The sequence below is a fragment of the Puma concolor genome, chromosome A2 (assembly GCF_028749965.1).
Source record: "Puma concolor isolate L17-30 chromosome A2, mPumCon1.1.hap2, whole genome shotgun sequence".
In the NCBI taxonomy this organism is placed as follows: domain Eukaryota; kingdom Metazoa; phylum Chordata; class Mammalia; order Carnivora; family Felidae; genus Puma; species Puma concolor.
Window position 1 is genome coordinate 84,092,605 of NC_141668.1, and position 24,260 is coordinate 84,116,864.

General features: G+C 36.3%; 1 protein-coding gene across 9 annotated transcripts in view; it reads left to right on the forward strand.

Annotated features, from left to right (window-relative positions):
- Positions 1–23,778, forward strand: part of CACNA2D1 (calcium voltage-gated channel auxiliary subunit alpha2delta 1) — a 494,087-nt gene extending 470,309 nt beyond the window's left edge. For all 9 annotated transcript variants that reach the window (XM_086696816.1, XM_086696813.1, XM_086696812.1 and 6 more), the window contains 3 exons: positions 220–329; positions 1,364–1,446; positions 19,662–23,778. In XM_086696816.1, the coding sequence (XP_086552942.1) occupies positions 220–329; positions 1,364–1,446; positions 19,662–19,778 (310 nt within the window). In that variant the 3' untranslated portion in view covers positions 19,779–23,778. The remainder of the gene's footprint in view (positions 1–219; positions 330–1,363; positions 1,447–19,661) is intronic.
- The last annotated feature ends 482 nt before the right edge of the window (positions 23,779–24,260 follow it).

Consider the following 24,260-nt stretch of genomic DNA (forward strand, 5'->3'; position numbering starts at 1 on the left):
TTCTAGTATCCAGAGAGGTAATACACTGTGCATGCTAATAAATAAAACATGGTGATGTTTTCCTTCTACGTATTCTCATTTTGTTTTACTGTTTATGTGGGTGATGCTTTGTGTTTCAACATGTCATATTATATGTAAGAACCTTTGAAAGATTTTAATTTTTGCCCAAAAGAAAAAAATGCTCATTTTCTGTGATTTTTATAACTATTTCTTTTGCAGAATCTTTCACGTAGAAAAACTTATGAATACCAACTTAATATTCATTATGGTTGAGAGCAAAGGGACTTGTCCCTGTGACACACGACTGCTCATACAAGCAGAGCAGACTTGTATCCTTTGACATCAGAAATGCTTGGAATCAAACGCGGTCTTAAAGTAATGCTTCTTTAACCTCGTCACACTGATAATGCTCATCAAGAGAATAACATCACACAGCATGCCGTGATTACCTCACACAGGCAGAATGAACCTCTCATGCAAAATGTGGTTCGAATGTGTAGACTAATGATGCCACCCAGGCACCAAGAGAATGTGAACAGTTTCTTGCTCATATAATGAGGCTTTGTGGAGGAGGCAGTGCAGTTTTGCAGGTAGATCTGGAAATTTCGGCTTGCATGCAGGCAGGGGCAGCTGGCTTGGGAATTTATCGCCATTAGGGAGTAGTGCTGGGTTTTTGCTACCTGGGACTTGTGTGGCTGGAGAGCTGTCAACATTCCATAGTCAAAAAATGGAGTTGAATATGGTGTACATCTACGCCGAAATATTATTCAGCCTTAAAAAAGAAGGAAGTCCCGTCATTTGCTGTATCTGCAGTGGCCGTTAACACCAAACTGCTTATGCTTATAAATATGCTAAATGACAGCCCAGTGACTGTTAAAGCATCGTAGACCAGACCGCCTGTCCTTTTTTCATTTATTCATGTTGTTTCGGAGGCGGGGGGGGGGGGGGGGGGCGGGAATAGTCCCAGCTGTGTTTGAAATTGGGGTTTATTGTTACCAATGAGTTTATATTTCTGTCTTGCTACATAGGAGCACCCTTGTGCGGGTTCACATGTATGGTTCCATCTTATTTGCTCATTTCAGCCACTTCTATCTTTACAGGTAACTGTTGAGTAATTGCATCTGCCAAGGGCCACACCGTATAGAGTAAAAATAAAAACCACAGTGATCTCTTCATATAGCCACTAGTGTGACAAAAGAATTTATGTGGCGGTTTACTTCCTTAAATCCCTAAGTACTTGAACTAGTCGTGTGGGACTAGACTAATGGCATAGGTGTCTGTTCCTTGCTTTGGGAAATATTTTTTTTTTTTTAATTGTGTGGAAAGAACAAGTAATTTCGTATTCCTTAACAAGTTTCTTTAGCTGATGGTCCAGATCCTTGTGATATGGTTAAACAACCCAGATACCGAAAAGGACCCGATGTCTGCTTTGATAACAATGTCTTGGTAAGACCAAAGGTTTATTGCATTAAAATATTCTATCTCAGTAGTCATTGTCTTCAGGAACTTAAGGAAACAAATTACATTTTTAACTCAAACATGATGTCTTAATCATAGTGTTTCTCATTAACATGATGTACTTGCTGGTAGATAGATTTTTCATTTCAATACTGTTCATGGTTAGTGTAAGCTCAACAGTTGCTTCTTCTATCTGTCCTTCCAACAGAAACTGTACTTTCAAACACAATTCCCATCAATTTACTCACAATCCTAGGTCACCAATCTGATGATTTGAAACATTTTCTCATCAATAGTAATTACTGTAAATGTTATTTATGATGTGATTTGCCTCCCTTCATTGATACTCCAATCTTTAAGATACAAAATTTATTTTTACGTGTTTCTTTAGTCTTTATTTGGTATGTTTAAAAATTTGTGACATAGCTAGTTTCCTGATATTTTGTAATTCTCCTTTTTTTTTTTTTTAACATGGCTCCTGACTCTGTCATAGATTTGTATTATTTCTCTTAATTGCATTTTTACCTTGCGTGTATTAGACCGGGTCAGTTACAGAGGGCTAAGTTCATAAAATTTTGCAAAACATCTTATGTCATGTAAAGATGATTGCTGCTTTTCCTATAGGTCAGCTGTCTTCCTCCAAGAAACAATCTTCTGACATACTATGCATGTAATCAGCTTTATGTTTTTAAAACCATTTTAATTAAGAAACTTGATTCTCAAATGTAAAGGCCACACCACAATTCTGCCTAATGTGAAAAACGAATTTTAAATACAACATTTCTCAATTCTGCCTCTTCAAGGTGTGCCTTTGCATTAAGTGGCTTGCATACTCCAATGAGCATACAAACTGAGAGCGTAATCATCTTAGGAATTGTTTATTCCCAAAAAATGTCAGATCACCTATTAATGTATGTTTATAGAGGTTGTAATTTATTTAGAATAGACTTGTCTAGTATGTACTTATTTACTCAAATACACAGAAAAAAAGGGAATTTTCATAAATATTATCCAGTTAGCTATGATTAGAAGAGGAACAAAAAATAAGTAAAATCAGTAATGAGGAATAAGACTTAAAAAGCAAGAGGTGTTAGCCAGGAAACCCCCGTTATCTCTGCAAGGACTACTGATCATTCCTCTTTGATGGAGAAAGTGATTCCAAGTGGCAGCTAGTTGTTTTTCTCCATTTTATGCGGTTAGACTTCAACACAAATCCAGATATGAGGACTTTTGTTGTTCTATCTACTCTATTTTCAGGACTTTGACCCTGTCAAATCATTCCCTTAAGAATGAATGTGGGCCCAAGGATGGTGGTGCTCATTAGGGGAAACTTCACTCATCAACCACTGGTCACCAAAGCCTGAGATTAAATTCACTCAAATCAACTTCAAAGATCACATAAAAACCCTATTACCTAAAATGCTTCCAACCTAGGAGACTCTATGTTTTCATCAAGGCACGAGAAAGATTGGACAGAGACAAATTTTCAGTAATTCAAATTCCTGTGAATTATACATCCTACTGTGTGTGAAAGTACAGCTCTTGCTCAGTAGCTTAACTTGCTAATAATGTCTTGTGTTCCTTTAGCAGTGAAATGTTTTGGTAATGCTTATTTGCAATGGTCACTGTGACCCTGCTCTGGATGGAGGCTCACATAAACTGCTAACTGCCAGCAAACTGCATGAAATCTCATCTTGTATGTCTTCTTTTCTGTGTTTTCTTTCCTTTTCCTGTACTTGCTACTTTGCCCGTTATTAATAGGATCAACTTATGTGCACAACGAGTCGTGCCTGTACCATGATGTCAGCTCCTATCTCCATTTTACTGCAAGTTTTCATGTGGTGTGGATGGTCAGTCACTTTCTCTAATTTTTCTTTTTGTGTGTGTTTGGCTAGAAATTTTAATAAATAATCCATGTCCCTAAATTCATTATAATAAATGTCCTGAAAGCAGGTTTTTAAAATTCCAGTACTAATATTGTTTTGTAAATAGCTGAATTCAAATATGGCTTAAGTTTCTAATCCCAAACCCGGCATATCCTTTTCCTATGTTTATTTAAAAATCAGTATTTTCTTATAAGGTTTTGTATAAAGATTAAATCAGTACGGGAAAAATTATATGTTTCTTGATGCCTAGCTTTTTACTAAAGAAAAATACCCTGAGGATGATTATTAGAGCTGGTCATCTCAATTTTCAAAAGATGCTAACATTAAATTAATGAGCCATTTCAATTTTATCAAACATTATTTTCTAAGTCAATAATTCTATGCTTTCCTTTCTTTTTAAAACAAATATGACTTAATCAACTTTTTATATTTTTTACTACCACAATATTGATGCTATTAAAATATTTTAGTACAAGTGCTTCCAATTTCTAAGTTCATTTTACTTAGAATGACTTACAGTATCTAGGCTAAAATTATCACTTATTAACCTGTGACCAATTTCTGGATTATATTATTAGTATGACTGCATAGATGTTGTAGGCCCCAAGCTTGTGTTCATGGTTTCACTTACAGCTTTGCAGTTTCTTCTCTGATGCTCTGGGATCCTCATGGTTAGTGTTACTAGAGCAACTTTGATGGTGTTCTTTCTTCACTGCTCTCCAGGTATTCGTTGATTAGGAAACCACTAGATGGAGATATGGCCATTACTGTGAGTGCTGTGTGCTCATCAGAGGGGGAGAAAAGTGGAATATCAGAGGGAGTCTCAGAAAACTAGTTTTTTTCCTGGGCTAATAACATAATAGTCTTCATGGCACAGGATTCCAAGTGAAAGAAACCTAGCTGACCTGGACAATTAAAAGACCAAAATGAAATGATCCCTCTGCATGAACCTGTGTTTTCAATTGATAGAGAGGTAGCTCTCTGAAGTTATGTTTTGTGATTATACCATTTACATATGAAAAGTGTAGTGAAATCATAGGTTCCATGTTGTCTTTTTTATACCTGTCTCTATTTGTGATAATAGAAATGAAAGTAAAACATAAGGGTAAAAAATTATCACATTATATTCTCTAGGTGAGGAATAGTATAAATATTTACTCTATTTTCACCTTTGATTCAGAAGTTTACTTCTCAGTCATAGAATTTTTAGGTAAGATTTACAGGCTACATAACTATAGGTCAGCTCCCTTGGGAGGTAAAAGATTTTTACCTTTACCTTAAAAATCTATAGGTAAGAATGCATTTACTTTTTTTCTTCTAAGACTCTCCCCTCAAAAATATGATTGAATTTTTCTTTGATATTTTTCTTTCTCACCATAACTATAACTTTACCAAGAAAATAAATAGCATTGTGGATTCAGCTGGATGGGATCAGTACATCTTAATGAAATAATTTTTGAAAGATGAAAAGAACACACCAGGGATTTCCTAATATTATTGTGTCCTTGAGGAATATATAATGAATAGTCCTGAGAAGATGATGTAGAGGGCATATACTTTACATTAATAAGACTTAAGTATTTAGAAACACAGTTATCAGTACTGAACAGTGAATCTCGTCTATGCAATGTGAGTGTTGATATAATATCAAAAGAAGTATCATTTTCTCTGAAACAATACAGAGTTGAAAAAATAATACAAATATTACCAAAAAATACTGAGGATAATTGGCCGTGGTTCCTCACACTGAAGACCAATAGAGGTCAAAGTCTAAGCTTCAATGCTAGCCTAGCTACCCAGGAATGTGTGGTGGGTTAGTTTCTGCTCACAGGAAAGCCGGGATGCTGGTGTCATCTCTGACATCTTCTAATGGATGGTATCTAAGCATTTATAGAATGACTGTCTAAAGATAGGACTCTTGTATCCTGTGCAATCCAAAAAGAGTATCAATTATAGACCACTAGGACTTCATTAAAACCCAAGGGTCCAAGTGAGACCTTTTGACAAGAGCTTTGGGGCAATTTAAGTGGTAAAGAACAAAAGAAAAATAAAGCCATGGTTTATCAAAGCAAGCCAGCCAGTAATATGTATCATCGATAAAGTTCATTATTTTATGCAAACTGCAAACCTAATTTATGAAAGATTACTGGGTACATGAAAAATGAATGTGTAGGTACGTGTATGTAGACAATACACACATGCATTTGTGTAGTTGAACACATATACTACCTACTTCATGAGTTAGTGTGGTTACTGTGTTATGGTGCAGTGTAGGAGAACAAATTGTTTGTTAGAGAACTTATTCCTATTAAAAGTCTTAGACTGTGTAGTTCCATCTACCTAAATAATTTTAAAAATACATTTTCTTTGAAGCTGCTGTAGGTGACTTAACTACAGAGCAGTTTAAATTAAAAAGTCAGCCATTATTTGGTGCATGTCTTCACCAGCGACTTGCCTTTTGAACATAATGAGTATAATTCAGAAAATATTGAGCTCTTACTATGTGCAATTAGTCACCGTGGTGATTCTGGTTGGGGAAAGAAAGGGCAAGTTACGTGTTTCACAAGAGAAAATTGAAAATATTTTAGCCACTAGCGTGCATGGTCTTAGAGAGCCTTGGGGCAAAGTCATATGCATATAAGTACAATTTAGGTGTTGTTTCTTTTAATGAGTAATGAAAAAGGAATTCTCTGCTGATATGTTTATTAGGAGTCTTTTGAGAGAAGTCTCTAGAAGAAAATTGAAAAAATTACCATATTTTAAAAACAAGTACATATAGCATTAGCACTGTATCATTTTTCTACCTGAGTGTGTTAAACTGAAACAAAGTACCCATCTTTAAAAATCAGACTGATTTACTTGCTTATAATGGTAGTGGGATTTTTGGTCTATCTTTAAGGTGGAGAAAATGCTAATGTTTCTCCCACATCTGTGCATTTGTGATTTAAAATGTATCTCTTATTTCATAGAATAATTTCAAGTCTTGGTGTATGTAGTTGTCCATGTAAAACACATGAGAAAAGATGACAGGAAACTGAAGAGGCAGATTTGTTTGTGTGAAATCAACTTGCAGACTTGAGGGACTCCAAATAACTTATCTCACCTACCCCCTCCCTGACTGCAACAGGCATCATCACATACAGGAAACGCAACTGAACAAATAAATTCTAAAAACACTAGAAATATAAACATAAAAACAATGGATCAGAGTTAGAGATTTTTTTTTTCTTTTCATAACACATTTGTTTTATGTTAACCAGAATTTCTTTGACAAAACATATCCTTACTACATGAATGGGTCTTGTTTGTATACTGATTTTCCATTCCATCACATTAACACATAATTAGCAGCTGGTCAAGAGCCAAGCCTTTACATTACTATTTTATGTTTGCAGTGTTTCTAACTAGGCTGTACCTGTGCTGCTTTATTGACTACCTACTATGCATTTATCAAGTAGTACCATACAACCTGTGTATTAGACCATTCTTCTGGGTGTGAGATATTGGAGATATATTTATACTAAAAAATATTGTTTTAATCTGGAGTTCAAATGTAAGTGAGCATCCTGTTTCTTTATGTGGTTACCCAACCTAAAGGGAAAACTATTAGAATCAAGAGAAGACCAAGTGTGAAGTCCCTGGGACAGTACACACCTTGACCTGCTGCAGAGACAGACAGTGTTATTGGAGCCAAGTGAGTTGTAGGGGTGGGGAGAGGAATACTAGAAGACAGAGAGGCCGCCAAGCTCTGGACTACATAAGGCTTTGTAGGCCATGCTAAGCCATTTGGGTTTTGTTCTGAGAGTGATAAAATTTTTGACCTATGCTTTTAAGGAGACTGTTTTTGGGTTAAAAAAATTTGCGAAAAAGCAAGAGTAGAAGCCATGAGACACGAGAGGCAGCTTTTGAAGGAGTCTAGGCCAGAAGTGATGGTGACTAAGACACGAGATAGTGAGAAGTGGTAAGTTTGGAGATCTATTTGGAAGCTAAAGTTAAGAGGATGTGCTGGTGGATTACATTTGAAAACGAGGGGCGGGGAGGGATCACAGATGACTTGTCTTTGCCCTGATCCACTTCTCCTAGAAGTATCGTTCAGAAAAAATAGTGTCTTTGGGCAAGTTTGGGGCCCTTCTGAGGCATCAGAGAGGAGAGGCGGCAGAGCTCAATCCCTGCAGAGGTCACAGGAGAGTTCAGGTCTGAAGATACAAAGTGTGAGTTTTTGCAGTTCTGGTCCAAGATGGTGACATGGGAAGTGCCAAACTCACTTTATATCACAGACCCGCTAAACCTGTAACTATAAACAAAGCACTTTCCTCTGGAAAAAAAAAAAAAAATGGAGAAACGAGGTGAATGACCCATACATATTGGGTGAATGAGAAAACAACCACATTGAAACAGGTAGGAAATGCTAAGACACACTATCCCCATAATCCCTACCTCTGGCATAGCAGCGTGTAATCAGGCGGGAATTTTTAACTCTTAGCTCTTCCTTGAGGAATGAAGGGTTTGGTCTGAATACCAAGTATTGGAATTTTAAGGCTTCCATGCAAAGTACAGTGTCCCCAATAACTATCTCTGAAAGTCTAATAGGGGGACAAGACCATAGCAAAGAAACAGTTGTCAACAGGCTCCCAAGGACTCACTGTAGCTTTCCTTCCAAGGCTTAGAGAAGATGGACCAAACATCAATGCCCTATGCCCAGTCTTTCTCTGATTTAGCACACATTTAGAGGCTGACTGCAGGCCTCCTTAGAGACAGAGGAAGGCAGTGGGCCATGCCTCCACTTTGACCCTGTGACATACTCCAAGTCACTGGTCTGTCTCCGAAGGAGCTTGTGGATCCATTTGGCATTTGGCTTTTAAGACTGCTGCCCAAAAAACACCTCCCTTTATCACTTGGCCATGGTGGCCAGTAAAGCTGATCTTCTTGGGTATTGGGGGACAGTGGCAAATACACAGTTCTTAACGGTAAATTCCCCCAGGGTTTGGCACAGTGAAGGCCAACTAAAATGTTCTTCTCTTAGTCATACCCTAAAAGGGGTGGGTCTATTTACATACCTCAAAAACTATTGCCTCAGGGTTCTGCCTCCAATCAGCCTGCATCCAGGTGCTGAATGAGATCATCCCCTATGGGACACAGACAGTTAAAGGCACACCCCCCACTTATTGGGAGCCACTTCAAGCCTGTGAATCGTGGTGTGTTTTTTCAAATGCACAGAAACCAACACAGAGTCCAGGAAAATGAAGATACAGAAAAACAGAAAACTTTTAAAAACAACAAGATAAAACTCCACCAACAGCCCTGATGGAGTTCAAAATAATGGTCATAAAGATGCTCACCAAAGTCAGGAGGAAAATGCAAAAGCTAAATGAGAACTTCAATAAAGAGAAAATATTAAAAAGTACAAAAAAGTCAAAGAACTGACTGTAATAAATCACAATAATAACATAAGAGATAAAAATGACATAGATTTAAAAAAAAAACCCTTTGACAAAATACATCATTTCATGATAAAAACCTTGGTCAGATGGGGTATGGAGGAACATACTTCAACCTAATAAAGGCCACACATGACAAACACACAGCTAACATTATACTCAGTGGAAGAAAATGTGGAGCTTTAACTCTCAGATCAGAGATGAGCACTGCTCTCATTCAACATAGTTTGGAAGCCTTAGCTCGAATTTTAGGTGAGACAAAGAAATAACAGGGGTCCAAATAGGGAAGGAAGAAGTAAAGCTGCCAGTATTGACAGAAAAGATGGTTCTGTATACAGAAAAACCCAAAGACTCGCTCAAAAGACTGTTGGCAGCAATCCATAATTTCAGTAAAGTTGCAGGATACAAAATCAACATACAAGTATCAGTTGCATTTCTATACACTAATAATAAAACATCGGAAAAAGAAATAAACTGTCCCATTCACAACAGCATCCAAACCAAAGTATTTAGGAGTAACTTCCAGGAAGTGAAAGAGCTGCACAGTGAAAACTACAAGACTTTGCTGAAAGAAAGAACACAAGCATAAATAGATATTAATATTGTAAAATGTCCGTACCACCCAAAGACAGCTATGGATTCAATGTAGCCCCCATCAAAATGCCAACAGCATTCACAGCAATGGAAAAAAATAATTCTAAAATTCATATGGACCCACAAAACACTCAAAATACCGTAATAGTCCTGAGGAAAAAGAAAAAAGCTGCAGGTATCAGATTTCTGGATTTTAGATTATACTATAAACCTACAGTAATCAAAACAGTATAGTACTGGCACAAAAATAGACACATAGGATAGTGGAATAGAAGAGAGCCCAGAAGGAAACCCTTACATATGTATGGTCAACTAATATTCAGCACAAAAGCCAAGAACACCCCATGGGGAAAGGATAGTCACCAACAAATGGTGCTGGGAAAAGTGAACACATGCAGGGCAATGAAACTGGACCCCTATCTTATACCACTCACAAAAATTAACTCAGAAAAGATCAAAGACTTTAATACAAGACCTGATACTAAAAAACATCCTAGAAGACAAAGTAGTAAAGAAGTTCCTTGACATTGGTCCTGTCAATGATTTTTGGATACAATACCAAAAGCACAAAAAACCAAAGCAGAAATCAACAAATGGGACTATGGCAACTTTGAATGCTTCTCCACAAAGAAACAACCAAATGAAAAGGCAACCTACAGAATGGGGGAAAAAATGCAAGCCATGTATAGGCTTAAAAAAATTAAAAAAAAAAACAAAAAATGGGCAGGAAACTAAATAGACGTGTTTTCAAAGATGACATCAAAATGGCCAACAGCTACATGAAAAGATGTTCAACATTACTAGTCATTAGGGAAAACAAATCAAAACCGCACACTTCATCTTTAAGGACACACACCTTAAAGTATGTGAAAGTAAATGGATAGAAAAATATATTCCATGCAAATGGAAATCAAAAGAAAGCTGGGGTAGCTATACCTGGACACAAAAGACCTCAAGACAAAAACTGTACTAAGAGACATAATCATTATATATTGATAAAGGGTTCAGTCAAAAGTGGATATAACATTTAGAAATATTTATGCACCTGATATAAAGGGGCTTAAAGATAGTATGGCAAATATTAACAGACCTAACAGGAGAAGTAGGCAGCAATATAGTAATAGTAATAATACTAAACAGGAGACTTCAGTCGCCCACTTTCATCAATGGATAGATCATCCAGACAGAAAATGAATAAGCGAACACTGGAATTAAATAACCCATTAGATCACATGGATTTAAGTGACACTTACAGAACATTCTATCCAAAAGCAGCATTCTACACTTTGTTCTGAAATGAACATGGAACATCTTCCAGGATAGAACATATGTTAAGTCACCAAAAAAGCCTTAATAAATTTGAGAAGATTAAAATCCTAGCAAACATCTTCTCTGGCCACAGTTGTATCAAACTAGATCTCAACAATGTAAAGAAAACTGGACAATTCACAAATATGTGGAGATTAAACAATACACCACTCAACAGTCATGGGTCAAAGAAGAAATCCTAAGGGAAATTACACACACACACACACACAGACAAATGAGACAAATGAAGATGGAAATACACTGAACCAAAACTATTGGCAAGCAGCAAAGCAGTTCTAAGAGGAAAGTTTATAGTGATAAACACCTATATTAAGAATAGACAGGGGCGCCTGGGTGGCGCAGTCGGTTAAGCGTCCGACTTCAGCCAGGTCACGATCTCGCGGTCCGTGAGTTCGAGCCCCGCGTCGGGCTCTGGGCTGATGGCTCAGAGCCTGGAGCCTGTTTCCGCTTCTGTGTCTCCCTCTCTCTCTGCCCCTCCTCCGTTCATGCTCTGTCCCTCTCTGTCCCAAAAATAAATAAACGTTGAAAAAAAAAATTAAAAAAAAAATTTAAAAAAGAATAGACAAACATCTTAAATAAATTTACACCTCAAGGATTAATAGCAAATGAAGCCTAATGCTAGGAGGTAGGAAATAACAAAAATCATGGCAGAAATAAGTGAAATAGAAACCAAAAAGACAATACAATACATTGCAATTAAGAACTGGTTTTTTTTTTAAAAGAAAAACAAAACTTTAGTTAGACTTACCAAGGAAAAGAGGATTAAAATAAAACTAGGAATGAAAAAAAGACATTAAAATTGTTATCACAAAATATAGAAGATGATAAGAAACTACTATATAAACAATACATGGCAAAAATTGGGAACTCTAGAAGAAATTGATAAATTCTTAAAAAATATGGAGCCTATCAAGAGTGATTCATGAAGAAACAGAAAATCTGAACATATCCATTACTAGTAAGCAGATCGAATCAGCTATCAAAAACCTCCCAACAATCAGAAGCCAAAGACCAGATGGCTTCACTGGTGAGTTGAACCAAACATTCAAGGAAGAATTAATACCAATCCCTCTCAAACTCTTCCAAAAATATAGCAAGAGGGAACACTTTCTAGCTCATTTCACAAAGCCAGCCTTACCATAATACCAAAACCAGACAAGAACACTGCAAGAATAGAAAGTTACAGGCTAGTATCTTTGAAGAACCTAGATGCAAAAATCCTCAAGAAAATGTTAGCAAGCTGAATCCAACAACACAAAACCATATACCATGATTAACTGGGATGCAAGGACAGTTTCACATTCACAAATGAACCAGTGTGAACCATATTAATAAAGTGAAGGGGAAAAGAAAATCGTATGATCTTAATAAATGCAGACAAAGCACTTGCAAAATTTAACATCCGCTGTGATTAAAAACCCTTAACAAAGTTGGTATATATGATCTGTACTTCAACAAAATAAAGGCTCACAGCTATCATCCACAATGGTAAAATTAGAAGAAGCTAACAGCCAAGCACCAGAAACTAACAGCTTCTCCTCTAATGCCATGAATAAGACAAGGATGCCCATTCTTGCCACTTTCTTTAACGTAGTACTGTAAGTTCTAGGCAGAGCAAATACACAAGAAAAATAATAGGCATCCAAACTGCAAAAGAAAAAATTATCTCTATTTGCAGATGGTATGATATTGTATATAGAAAACCCTAAGAAATCCACTTATTCAAATAAATTTAGTAAAATTTCAAGATTAAAAAAATGTAAAAAATGAGTTCTATTTTATACACTAACAGAAGTTGTTAAAATAATTTCATTTATAATTCTGCCAAAAAATCAAATACTTAGTAAATTTAACCAAGGGGGTAAACACTAAAAACTATAACATAAAAGAACTTGAAAAATAAAGGGAAAGATACTAGTTCTCATGAATTAGAATATTGTTAAAATGGGGTCGCCTGGGTGGGTCAGTCAGTTGGGCATCTGACTTTGGCTCAGGTCATGATCTCACTGTTGGTGGGTTCAAGCCCCACGTCAGGCTCTGTGCTGACAGTTCAGAGCCTGGAGCCTGCTTCAGTTTCTGTGACTCCCTCTCTCTGCCCCTCTCCCACTCATGCTCTGTTTCTGTCTCAAAAATAAATAAATATTTAAAAAAATTTAAAAAAAAGAATATTGTTAAAATGTACATACCATACAAAGCAATCTACAGATTCATTGAAATTCCTATCAGAATTTCAATGACATTTTTCACTGAAATACAACAAATGATTCTAACATATGTATGAAACCACAAAACCGTAACAGGCAAAGCAACCTTGAGAAAGAAGAACAAAGCTGGAGACATCACAGTTCTTGATATGAAACTATATTATACAAATACATTAATCAAAACAGTGTGGTACTGGCACACACAGACATACAGATCAATGTAACAAAACAGCCCAGGAGTAAACCCACGTATGTATGTTCCATTAACTTATGACAAAGGAGCCAAGAATGTATAATGGGAAAGAACAGTCTCTTCATTACATAGTGCTGATGGGGCACCAGAGTAGCTCAGTAGGTTGAGCATCTGACTCCTGATCTCAGCTCAGGTCATTATCCCAGGGTCCTGGGAGCCAGCCCTGCATTGGGCTTCACACTAAGCATGAAGTCTGCTTTAGACTCTCTCTCGTCCCCCCTCTGCAGTTCTCCCCTGTTCGCACTCCCTCTCTCTAAAAATTAAAAAAAAAAAAAAAAAAGTACTGGGAAAACTGAAAGCCCACACACAAAAGAATAAAAATGGACCACTATCTTACACTATCAACAAATGTCAACTGAAAATGGATTAACTACTTGAATGTAAGACCTGAAACCATAAAACTCCCAGAAGAAAACCTAGGAAGCAATCTTGTTGACATCGGTTTTGACAACTATTTCTTTTTTTTTTTTTTTTTTAATTTGATCCCAACAGCAAAGGCAAGAAAAGCAAAAATCAACATGGGACTACATCAAAATTAAAAGTTTCTGCACAGCAAAGGAAACCAATAAACTTGAAATGCAATACACAAAATGGGAGGAACTGTTTGCAAATTATGTATCTGATAAGCGACCAGTATCCCAAATGTATAAAGAAATCAAGTCGGATAATATCAAAAGAAATCTGATTAAAGAGCTGACAGAGAATCTGAGTAGAATTTTTCCCAAATTCCTATGAATGGGCAACAGGTCCAAGCACACCTTATTTTACTGTGCTTTGCTTTTATTGCACTTTACAGATACTGCATTTTTTTTTTTTAAACAAATTGAAGGTTTGTGGCAACCCTGCCTCAAGCAAATGTATTTGTGCCATTTTCCAACAGCATTTGCTCACTGGTGTCTTTGTGTCACATACGGTTTTCACAGTGTCTTTGATAGTACCATTCTAATTGTTTGGGGGCACCACAAACCACATCCATTTAAGACAACACACTTAAGAAATGCTATTTGTGTTCAGAAAGCTCTACCAACCAGCCATTTCCCCAGCTTCTTTTCTCTCCTTGGGCTTTGCTATTTCCTGAGACAAAATGATCTTGAAATGAGGCCACTTAGTAACCCTACACTGGTCACTAAGTGTCCAAGTGAAAGGAAGAGTCACATGTCTCTTACCTTAAAAGGTAGCGAGGAAGCTATGTCAAAGGCCAACACGTGCTGAATGCTAGGCCTCTCGTGCAAAACATTTGGTCAAGTTGTGGATGTAAAGGAAAAGTTCTTAAAGGAAATTAGAAGTAAAAGTGCTATTTCAGTGAACACACAAATGGTTAAAAAAAAAAAAGGCAAAGTTTTAGGGGTCTGCATAGGAGATCAATCTAACCACAACATTACCTAAGCTGAAGCCAGATCCACATCAAGGCCCTAATTTTCTTCCTTTCTGTGAAAGCTGGGAGAGAGGAGGAAGCTGCCAAAGAAAAGTTTGAAGCTAGCAGAGGTTAGTTCATGAGATTGAAGTGAAGAAGCCAGCTCCATAACATAACAGTATAAGGTAAAACAGCAAGCTATCCAGAAGATCTAAGTAGGTAATTAATGAAAATGGCTACAGTGAGTGAGAGATTTTCAATGTAGAAGAAATAGCCTTCTATTGAAACAAGATGTCATCTAAATCCTTCATAGCTACAGATGAGAAGTCAACGCCTATCTTCAAACAATAGACCATATCTCTTGTTAGGGGCTAATGAGCTGGTGGCTTGAAGTTGAAGTCACTGTTCATTGACCCTTCTGAAAATCCTAGGGTTCTTAAGAATTAGGCTTGATTTACTCTGCCTGTGTTCTCTATCCATGGACAACAAAGCTTGGATGACAACACATCTGTTTACAACACGGTTTACTGAATATTTGAAGTCCACTGTTGAGACCTACTACTGAGGAGAAAAAAATCCTTTCAAAATGTGACTACTTACTGAGAATGCACCTGGTCACCCAAGAGCTATGACAGAGATGTATAGTGAGATACATGTTGTGTTCATGCCTGCTAACACATCATTTTGCAGCCCATGGATCAAGGAGTAATTTCCACTTGTCCAAGTCTTGTTATTTAGGAAATACACATTTTGTAAGCCTATAGCTGTCACAGATACTCCTCTAATGGATCTGGGCAAACTTTATTGAAAACTTTCTGGAAAGGATTCACCATTCTAGATGTTATGAAGAACATTCACAATTCAAGGGAGAAGCCAAAATATCAACATGAACATGAGTTTAGAAGAAGTTGATTTGAACCCTCATAGATGACTTTGAGTGGTTCAAGAATGCCTTAGAGGAAGTAAGTGCAGATGGGGTAGAGACAACAAGAAGATTAGAATTACAAGTGGAGGCTGAAGATGTAACTGAATTGCTGCAATCTCATGATAAAACTTGAATGGATGGAGAAGATGTGGCATATATATACATATACACACACACACATATATACGCATACACACACAATGGAATACTACTTGGAGAACAAAAAGAATGAAATCTTGCCATTTGCAATAACGTGGATGGAATTAGAGCATATTATGATTAGCGAAATAAGTCAGAGAAACACAGCTATCATATGATTTCACTCAGGTGGAATTTAAGAAACACAATAGATGAACATAGGGGAAGGGGAGAAAAATACGACAAAAACAGACAGGGAGACAAACCATAAGAGACTCTTAAATACAGAGAAGAAACTGAGTGTTGCTGGAGAGAGGCGGGGGTTGGGGGAATGTGCTAAATGGGTGATGGGCATTAAAGAAGGCACTTGTTGGGATGAACACTGTGTGTTACAAGGAAGTGATGAATCACCGTGTTCTATACCTGAAACCACAACAACACTGTATGGTAAATAACTTGAATCTAAAGAAATTTTTTTAAAAACTTGAATGAATGAAGGTTTAATTCTTATGGATGAACCAAAGTAGTTTCTGGAAATAGAATGTTGTACTCCTGGTGAAGATTCTGTGGCTATTTTTGAAATGACAACAGAGGAGTTGGAATGCTACGTAAACTTAGTTGATCATGCATCAACAGGATTTGAGAGGATTGACTTTAATTTTGAAAGAAGTTCTATTGTGGGCACAATACTACCAAACAGCATCCCAGACTGTAGGGAAATTGTTCTTGAAAGGAAGCATCCATCAATGCAGCAAACTTTTTGTTGTCTTATTTTAAGAAATTGCAATAGCCATTCAGCAACTACCACCCTCATCAGTCAGCAGCCATCATCAATCGTGGCAAGACCCTTGACCGGGGCGGGGGGGGGGGGGAACTATGACTCCCTGAAAGCTCAGATGATGATTAGCATTTTTTAGCACCAAAGTATTTTTTAAAATTAAGGTATGTACTTTTTTAGACACAAGGCTATTGTACACCTAAGAGACTACACTGTAGTATAAACATAACTTTTATATGCACTGGGAAACCAAAAAATTCATTTGAGTAGCTTTATTGAGATATTCACTTTTTTCGATATCTACAATTGGAACTGAACCTGCAGTATATCCATCTTATGTCTATACGTGAAAGAGGCTCAGCATCACTTAGGAGATACGTGCAAATCTAAACTTCAATGAGATATCACCTCACACATGCTAGAATGGCTATTATCAAAAAGACAAGAGATCACCATTATGGCAAGGATGTGGAAAATGGGAGTCCTGTGTGAGGGACCACTATGAAAACTGGTATGGAGGTTCCTCAAAAAATTAAAAATATAACTATGAATCAACAATTCTAAGTATTCACTTGAAGAAAACGAAAACACTAATTAGAAAAGACATAGGGACCTCTGGGTGGCTCAGTCGGTTAAGCATCCAACTTCAGCTCAAGTCATGATCTCACAGTTCCTGGGTCTAGACCCACATTGGGCTCTGTGCTGACAGCTTGGAGCCTGCTTCAGATCTGTGTCTCTCTCACTCTCTGCCCCTCCCCCACTTGCACTCTCTCTCAAAAGCAAACATTAAAATTTCTTTTCCAGAAAAAGTCATAAGCCCTCCTATGTTGACTGAGACATTTTTTCAATAGCCAATATATAGAAACAACCTAAGTGTCCGTCAACAGATGAATGGATATAGAAGTGTTATATAGATAGATATATAGGACAGCCAGCCATTTGTGACAACCTGGTTGGACCTTGAGGGCATTATGCTACATGAAGCAAACTAGATAAAGACAAATATCGCATGACATTACTTACATATGGATTCTATTTTTAAAAAATCAAATCATAGGGGCACCTGGGTGGCTCAGTCAGTTGAGCGTCTTGACTTCGGCTCAGGTCATGATCGCATGGTTTATGAGTTCGAACCCCGTGTCAGGCTCGGGGCTGACAGCTTGGAGCCTGGAGCCTGCTTCAGATTCTGTGTGTCTCTCTCTCTGCCCCTCCCGTGCTCATGCTCTCTCTCGCTCTCTCTCTCAACCATAAATAAATGTTAAATTTTTTTTTAATCAAATTCATAGAAACAAAGAGTAGAAAAGTAATTGCCAGTACCTAAGGGGAGATAGGGAGAGTTTGGTAAAAGGGTACAAACTTTCAGCTATACTATGAATATACTCTGAGGATCTAATAAAATGTGATGACTTACAATTGATAACACTGTGAAATTAAATATTGTCACCAAAGGGGGAAAATGATAAATATGTGGATAATGGAAATGTTATTTAATGGGGGAAGGGGTTATCTTTTCACAATGTCTAAGTATATCGGATCACCTAAATGTACACTTGAAATATCTTACAATTTTATTTGTCCATTTAAACTGAAACTCAGACTTTAAAGAAAAAAATGATAACACAAAAAAGCAAAAGTCATTTCCTATTAAAAAGGATAAAAGTAGAAGTTATTAACAGATGTGTGAAATTTAAAGCTATAGGACCAGATTACATTACCTAGGAAGAAAGTGTAAATAAAAAGAACCCCTGGAAAAGTCTGTCACATAGACAGCATGAAGAGAGGCATGTTGAGCCAAAGAGAGCAAGATGAACCCCCAACAATTATGGAAGAAACCAAAAGCGTTAGGCAAATATACATGAGAAAATATTGCAAGGGGAGAATATTCTACATTGCCAAATGCTCCTGGCAAGTCAAATACAATGAGGACCAAGAATTGATCATTATTTTATGTTTTGCCTTATATTTAGTTGATATGAAAAATAAATTTTTCATAATATATTTTTAGACATCTCTTTAACAAACAGAAAAAGCATTCTGCCTGAAAATGCAACTCATAGAAATTTTATTTATTGGGTGGCGAGCACTGTATTAAACCCTAGTGAGGAAAACAAGCCAAACCAGCTCAGAGTCTCTGTGAAATTATTCTGAACATTTTACTCAGTTCTTTACTCACATAGCCTATTCTTTTGATTATTGGAAGATGCACCTTGGCATAGTGAAGGCTGTAAGAAAAAAAATCATATCTAATTACTTTCCTAAACATCTTTTTTTTTAATTTATTTATTTTGAGAGGAGAAAGAATGCAGGCATGTGGGGGATGGCAGAAAGAATGGGACAAAGAGAATCCCAAGCAAGCTCCATCCCAAGGTGGGTCTCGCTCCCACCAACCATGAGATCATGACCTGAGTTGAAACCAAGAGTCAGATGCTTAACTGACTGAACCATCCAGGCACCCCTCTCCTAATCATCTTTTATGAAATTCAATAATTAGAGGGAATTAAGGATGTAGAAAAAGTTACAGAATACAGAAGCTAGGAATAAAAAATAAAGCATAATTTTTCCAATAGTAGGGAACTTAATGACTTCATGAGCCGTCACTAGACCATGGGGCATGCAGATGTCAATTGCTGGTATTTCATGGTTCTGTAAACTAGACAAGCATCTCTTGCTAGCTTAGCTCTTTATTTTGAATATGTCCTTAGAGTGTCCTTTCAGGTGTGGTTCAAATACATTATTATTTTTAATTTTGGTGAAGGTCCCGATGCTACCTGTGCAGTATGGTATGTTCACCTTTGAAATTGGATATAAGGGATATGGAAAATAGAGAAGTGTGTTTCTTAAATTGATCTTACCTGTCCCAAACTTTGCCTTATTGAGCCTCATTGCTAAAATCATAATTCTTGGGAATTATAAAATCTGCTAGTAAATTTTATTTTTACTTATGGTCATGAATATATAAGAAGAATATCCGGTACTATAGAAGTTTTTGTTTTGTTTTGTTTTTTGTCCTTTTTTTTTTTTTTGCAACTAGTATATTACTCTAAACAGCGTTTTTTGTTAATGTGTTTTCTTTCTTAATCATCAGAATCTGCAACTCAAAATGTAAGGCATTCTTGAAACAGTACTAGAGAAATTGCTTTATTCAGAACGTTGAACTATAAAGTTTAGGGTAATGTAATTTATTCGGATTCAAACTAAAGCACTTTTGTAAGGTGAGTTCAGAAGTGGACTATACGTGGGTGCTCCCAAAGATTCATACTGAGTATTTCCTCAGGATTTTTCTTTTTCCTTTTCTTTCCAACAGGAGGATTATACTGACTGTGGTGGTGTTTCTGGATTGAATCCCTCCCTGTGGTCCATCATTGGCATCCAGTTTGTACTACTTTGGCTTTTATCTGGCAGCAGACACTGCCAGTTGTGACCTTCTAAAACTAAATCTGCATAATTAAACTTCAGACCCCGCCAAAACATGAGCCCTTGGTCGCGTTAAAATAGGGTCAACTGTGGAATCAGCAGAACTAGCTGGGCCCATACCATGGCATAAATGTAAGGCGCAGACTCATATGACACCCACTGGCTGCATGTCAGGGTATCAGATCCTTGAACTTGTGTGAATGCTGCATCATCTATGTATAACATCAAAGCAAAATTTTATACATGCTCTATTGGAAGATTTGAGAGTTTGTCGTTGCATTGTTGGTGATTACATGTAAAAGGGCTCCCCATACTGTTTATGAATCATACAAATTGTCTTGACCTTGACATGGAATTTTGACCTGCTGCAATTCTCGTTCTTTTACCAAGAAAATCTCTAGAGGAAAAAATGGAGTTATTTTTGCCTTCACGTATTCTTCTGTTAAAAATTATTTCCTGCTTTGAGTAATGGTTATTGAAAAAAAAAAACAAAACAAAACAGAGAGATTGGTGTAATCTGTTGAAATAGAAATAATGGCTAATTTTCTACAAAAAAAAATTTGCCATAAATAAAATGCCTTATGAAGAATGGCTTCTCTGCCAAAAATATAACACAAATGATGACCAATTAAGTTTAGCTGAGAGAATGAATTGGTGTTTGAAAATAATAACTAAGAAACTATTAAACTAAAGGTGCTTGAAGGTGCAATTTGAATATGTTACCTATTTCCTCATAAATGTAAGCCCTTAATAAATGCTTCGATGTAATGTTTCTTTTGTTCACAGTAAAGTTATGTAGTGCTAGCCAGATATTTCAAAAAGCTCTAAGAGAAACTTGTTGGGGGGAGGGGAAAACGTTTTTTCTTGTGATAAATGAACTTTGGTTACCAAGGGTATTTTGCATGATGCTGCTGCTACTTTAACTTTCGGTTTTTGTTTTTCTCTTACTGTAGAGTATAGTCCTTTGAAAAGTTAACTGAGTGACATTATTGTTATGTAAGACTCTGAACCTTGCAGTGGAATGCACTTAAGTCATCTTTACAAATGTCGTTCAATTACTCTGAATATACTGTGCAATGTCAATGCCGAATGATTGGGTTAGGGAAATGGTGAAATGGGAATTAATGGATTTTATACAGACTCGTGCTTTTGCCTGAAAACCTATGTACAGATATTTTAAGTACATAAATCAGATTTGACACATTTATTTTTTGAAGAGTACATATATGTTCTCAATGAAGATTCATACTAGGTTTCCTCTTTGTTCGTTTGAATAGTAGCACATAAAATCCAAACATTTCTGCTGCTGCTGCTTTTGTCCCTCCATTTTAAGCGGTATGATCACTTGACCAAAATTTCCATGCAGTTTGCTGAGGGTTTTATAACAATCTGAACAAATAGGAAACCTTGAATCTGTATGTATACACATGAATACTTGATTGTGAATAATCAAAATTGTTTTTATACAGCCTCATTGGTGAAAATGATTAGTATAGTAAATCAGATATTTCATTATAGAGTAATATGGTAGATTATTATTTATGCTTTTCAAAATAATTTTCAAGAGTCAACAGTGTTTGAAGAAAGGGTAAAAACAATGAATGTGTAATTCTAGTTAAAGTGAGCAATTCTGCCGAAGGCTAGAAGTGTGCAGATATTTTTTATGGCAAGATGCATTTGTTCTTATTTTGAACATGCCAAATTCTGGTGTGTGTATATGCTGGAAATTTTCTTATATGTCATTTTTAAGTCAAAATCTTATTAACATTATCCAGCATGCTTTAATATGCTCTGCATATCAAAGACATAACCACGTCTTTAGCATAGCTTAAAAGACATTTGTTTTGTTTTTAGCTTTGCATACATTTGTCATTCCCTCTCACCACCAGTATACCCTAGGTACCATTTGTGTATATTTCCTTATTTAAACTATTTTTTATTTATAAATGGGGGGGAGCGGGAATGGAATCACTTTGCCAGCTATTGTTCTAGGAGTTGACATCAGTAACCATTTCTATCTCATTGTTGTGATTTTGTAGTCTCATTTGTAACTGGTATTGACATTTTAGAAAACACCAAAGTGATTTAAAAAAATACGGAACTTCTCACTCTAGTAACACTATGTTTAAATCATGTTGTTTGTTAATTAAATATTTAAAACTTCTTGTTAACTTTTGCTAGACTATTTTAGGTCATGAAAGTGTTGGGAAGGGGATATCAAAATATCAAATTATGTTAGTTCGTGTGTATATATGATGCACATTAAAACAACTGAATTGCTTCCAGCATACAACAAACTACCTTAAAATTATCCTTCAAATCTATTAAATATGTTTTCATGGCTAATGTCACTGAAATAGTATGTTTTCATCAACTGCATTATTGTTGCCTCCATCACAGTTAACCTTGGCATCTCTTGGCAGGGTCCTATTGATTCCATTTGCCATCAAAATATATTTACGTGCACGAGTCTTGCTATGATCCTTTTTTTTTTTTTGTTATAAAACAAACCTATATTATGAGACCCACATACATGGTGATAAATTGGGTAAGAACGTGCTTTCTGACTAAAAATTGTTCTTATGCCTAACACTGGCCTTCATACGTTTAGCATTTTTTCGAAGACAGTAACACTCATTCCGTCACACTGTTGTATTTAATTTAGGATTTTTCTGTGAGTTCTAATTGTCGACCAGAACTTAAATAGCCTGTTATAAATACTGGTTTTCAAAGACTAAACAATATAAGAGATCAAGAAAAAAAGCTTTTAGACTCTTAGGTTTATTTAATTTTGGCTCTACTCATCCAGTTTCATGTAGTTTGCCATTAGAACAAAATCAAAATAAGTCTTACATTGGTGTTGAGTAACAGGAATGATTTTTGCATTAATGGTTTCTTTATATTTTCTTCATTTGAACAACCAGCATTACTGCCAAACACCAATCGTGGTCCATATTTGTAACAGGTTTTTAACATGACATAGTTAGCAAGTTTGATTGAAGAGATTTCTAGGTCCTGGGCCTATAAGATTTTAGTATGATCTTTTTTCATGTTTCTAATGCTTGAGGCGTTACTGCTTAACTTGGAAAAACAACAAAACAGTGTTGCTGCCATTTGTAAGTTTTCCTATAATATTCCTTTTATTAACTTTAAAACTGGCCTTACTGGGTTCAAATAGGCAGTATCCCTTTTAAGTGACCTTTGCAACCCAAGTGTTACTTGCTTATTTGATGCTCTCTTCTATTTTACATCTCATTTTAATCTTTCTCTCCACCAAAGCTTAAATTCTATGTCTTAATTTAAAACTCTAAACTATTCCATTGATCGTTAGCTGACACTAAGAAATCTAGAGGTAGACAGCTTGACCTTGTGAAACAAAACGGACATTGTGACTTTTTTAAGTGTAGAATAGAATGAGTTCACGTGCCCACAGCTGAAAATATCTCATCGTTATCTAGAACTTGGTTGTTTTCCCATTAGCCGAATGTTAATATTGCTAATATTCCGTGTACCTTTCTGTAAACAGCAAATCAATACAACATAAGTATCGAGTGTTGAATAAATTCCAGAATTTCAAAGACTCAGATAACGCTTACCAATAGTTTCATCTACCTTACTTCTAGTTCACATAATTAACTCAAAGAAATTCCACGGAGACTAATGGGATACTGTCTTGTATAGATGCCGGTTGAGTTTACCGCGTGGCCTGACAAAGCTGTCTTTTTTGTTGTGCTGTATGATTGTTGGATCGTGCGTTTAGGATACTTTTATTGAAACGCTCAGTGTGCATCCATGCGAAAGGCCAATTGGCTCTGTGAACAAAAGATCTTTTCTCCCCTTTATTATGTTCTCTTGACACTTTTGTGGAAATTAACTAGCCTGATAAAACACATTTTGTAAAAATTTGTATAATACTGTTATAAAAATATTTATAATCCCAGAAAATGTTGTGTTAAATCTTGTGCAAAAACAGTATATTCAGAATAAAAGTTTATCATTTAAAGTCACCACAGTTTGGATTAATTATATAACGTCCAGCTGAAAGAGACACAAGTCTTTGTCCTAAATGTATTTTCATCAAGCCTTCCTGTGGGGAGCATGCAAGATAATGAAAATAAAACTTGGATTAGCAACGTGCTTTTCCTATCACAAACCTCTCACAAACAAATGTGCTTGTAAGTCCTTTACCTAGCCGTGACCCTTTCCCTATCGTTTTTGCCATCATCAAGGCCTGTGGGAAGGTAATAGTTCAGACTTTGGGCTTCAATTGTAAAAAAAAAAAAAAAAAAAAGTTTCCTTGGGGGGGAAAACCATTTGAAAGAAACAAAGTTAGAATATCTGAAATGTGCCTATGTTTTATACATATGACTTTTAAATATTTCTCCTAGCAAACAGCAGCTGAAATAGTGAAGGCTCGTGTAAAGAATTAAAAAAAACAAACATACCCGTACACTTCTTTCACATTTATACCAGTTTACCACGTCCCCTC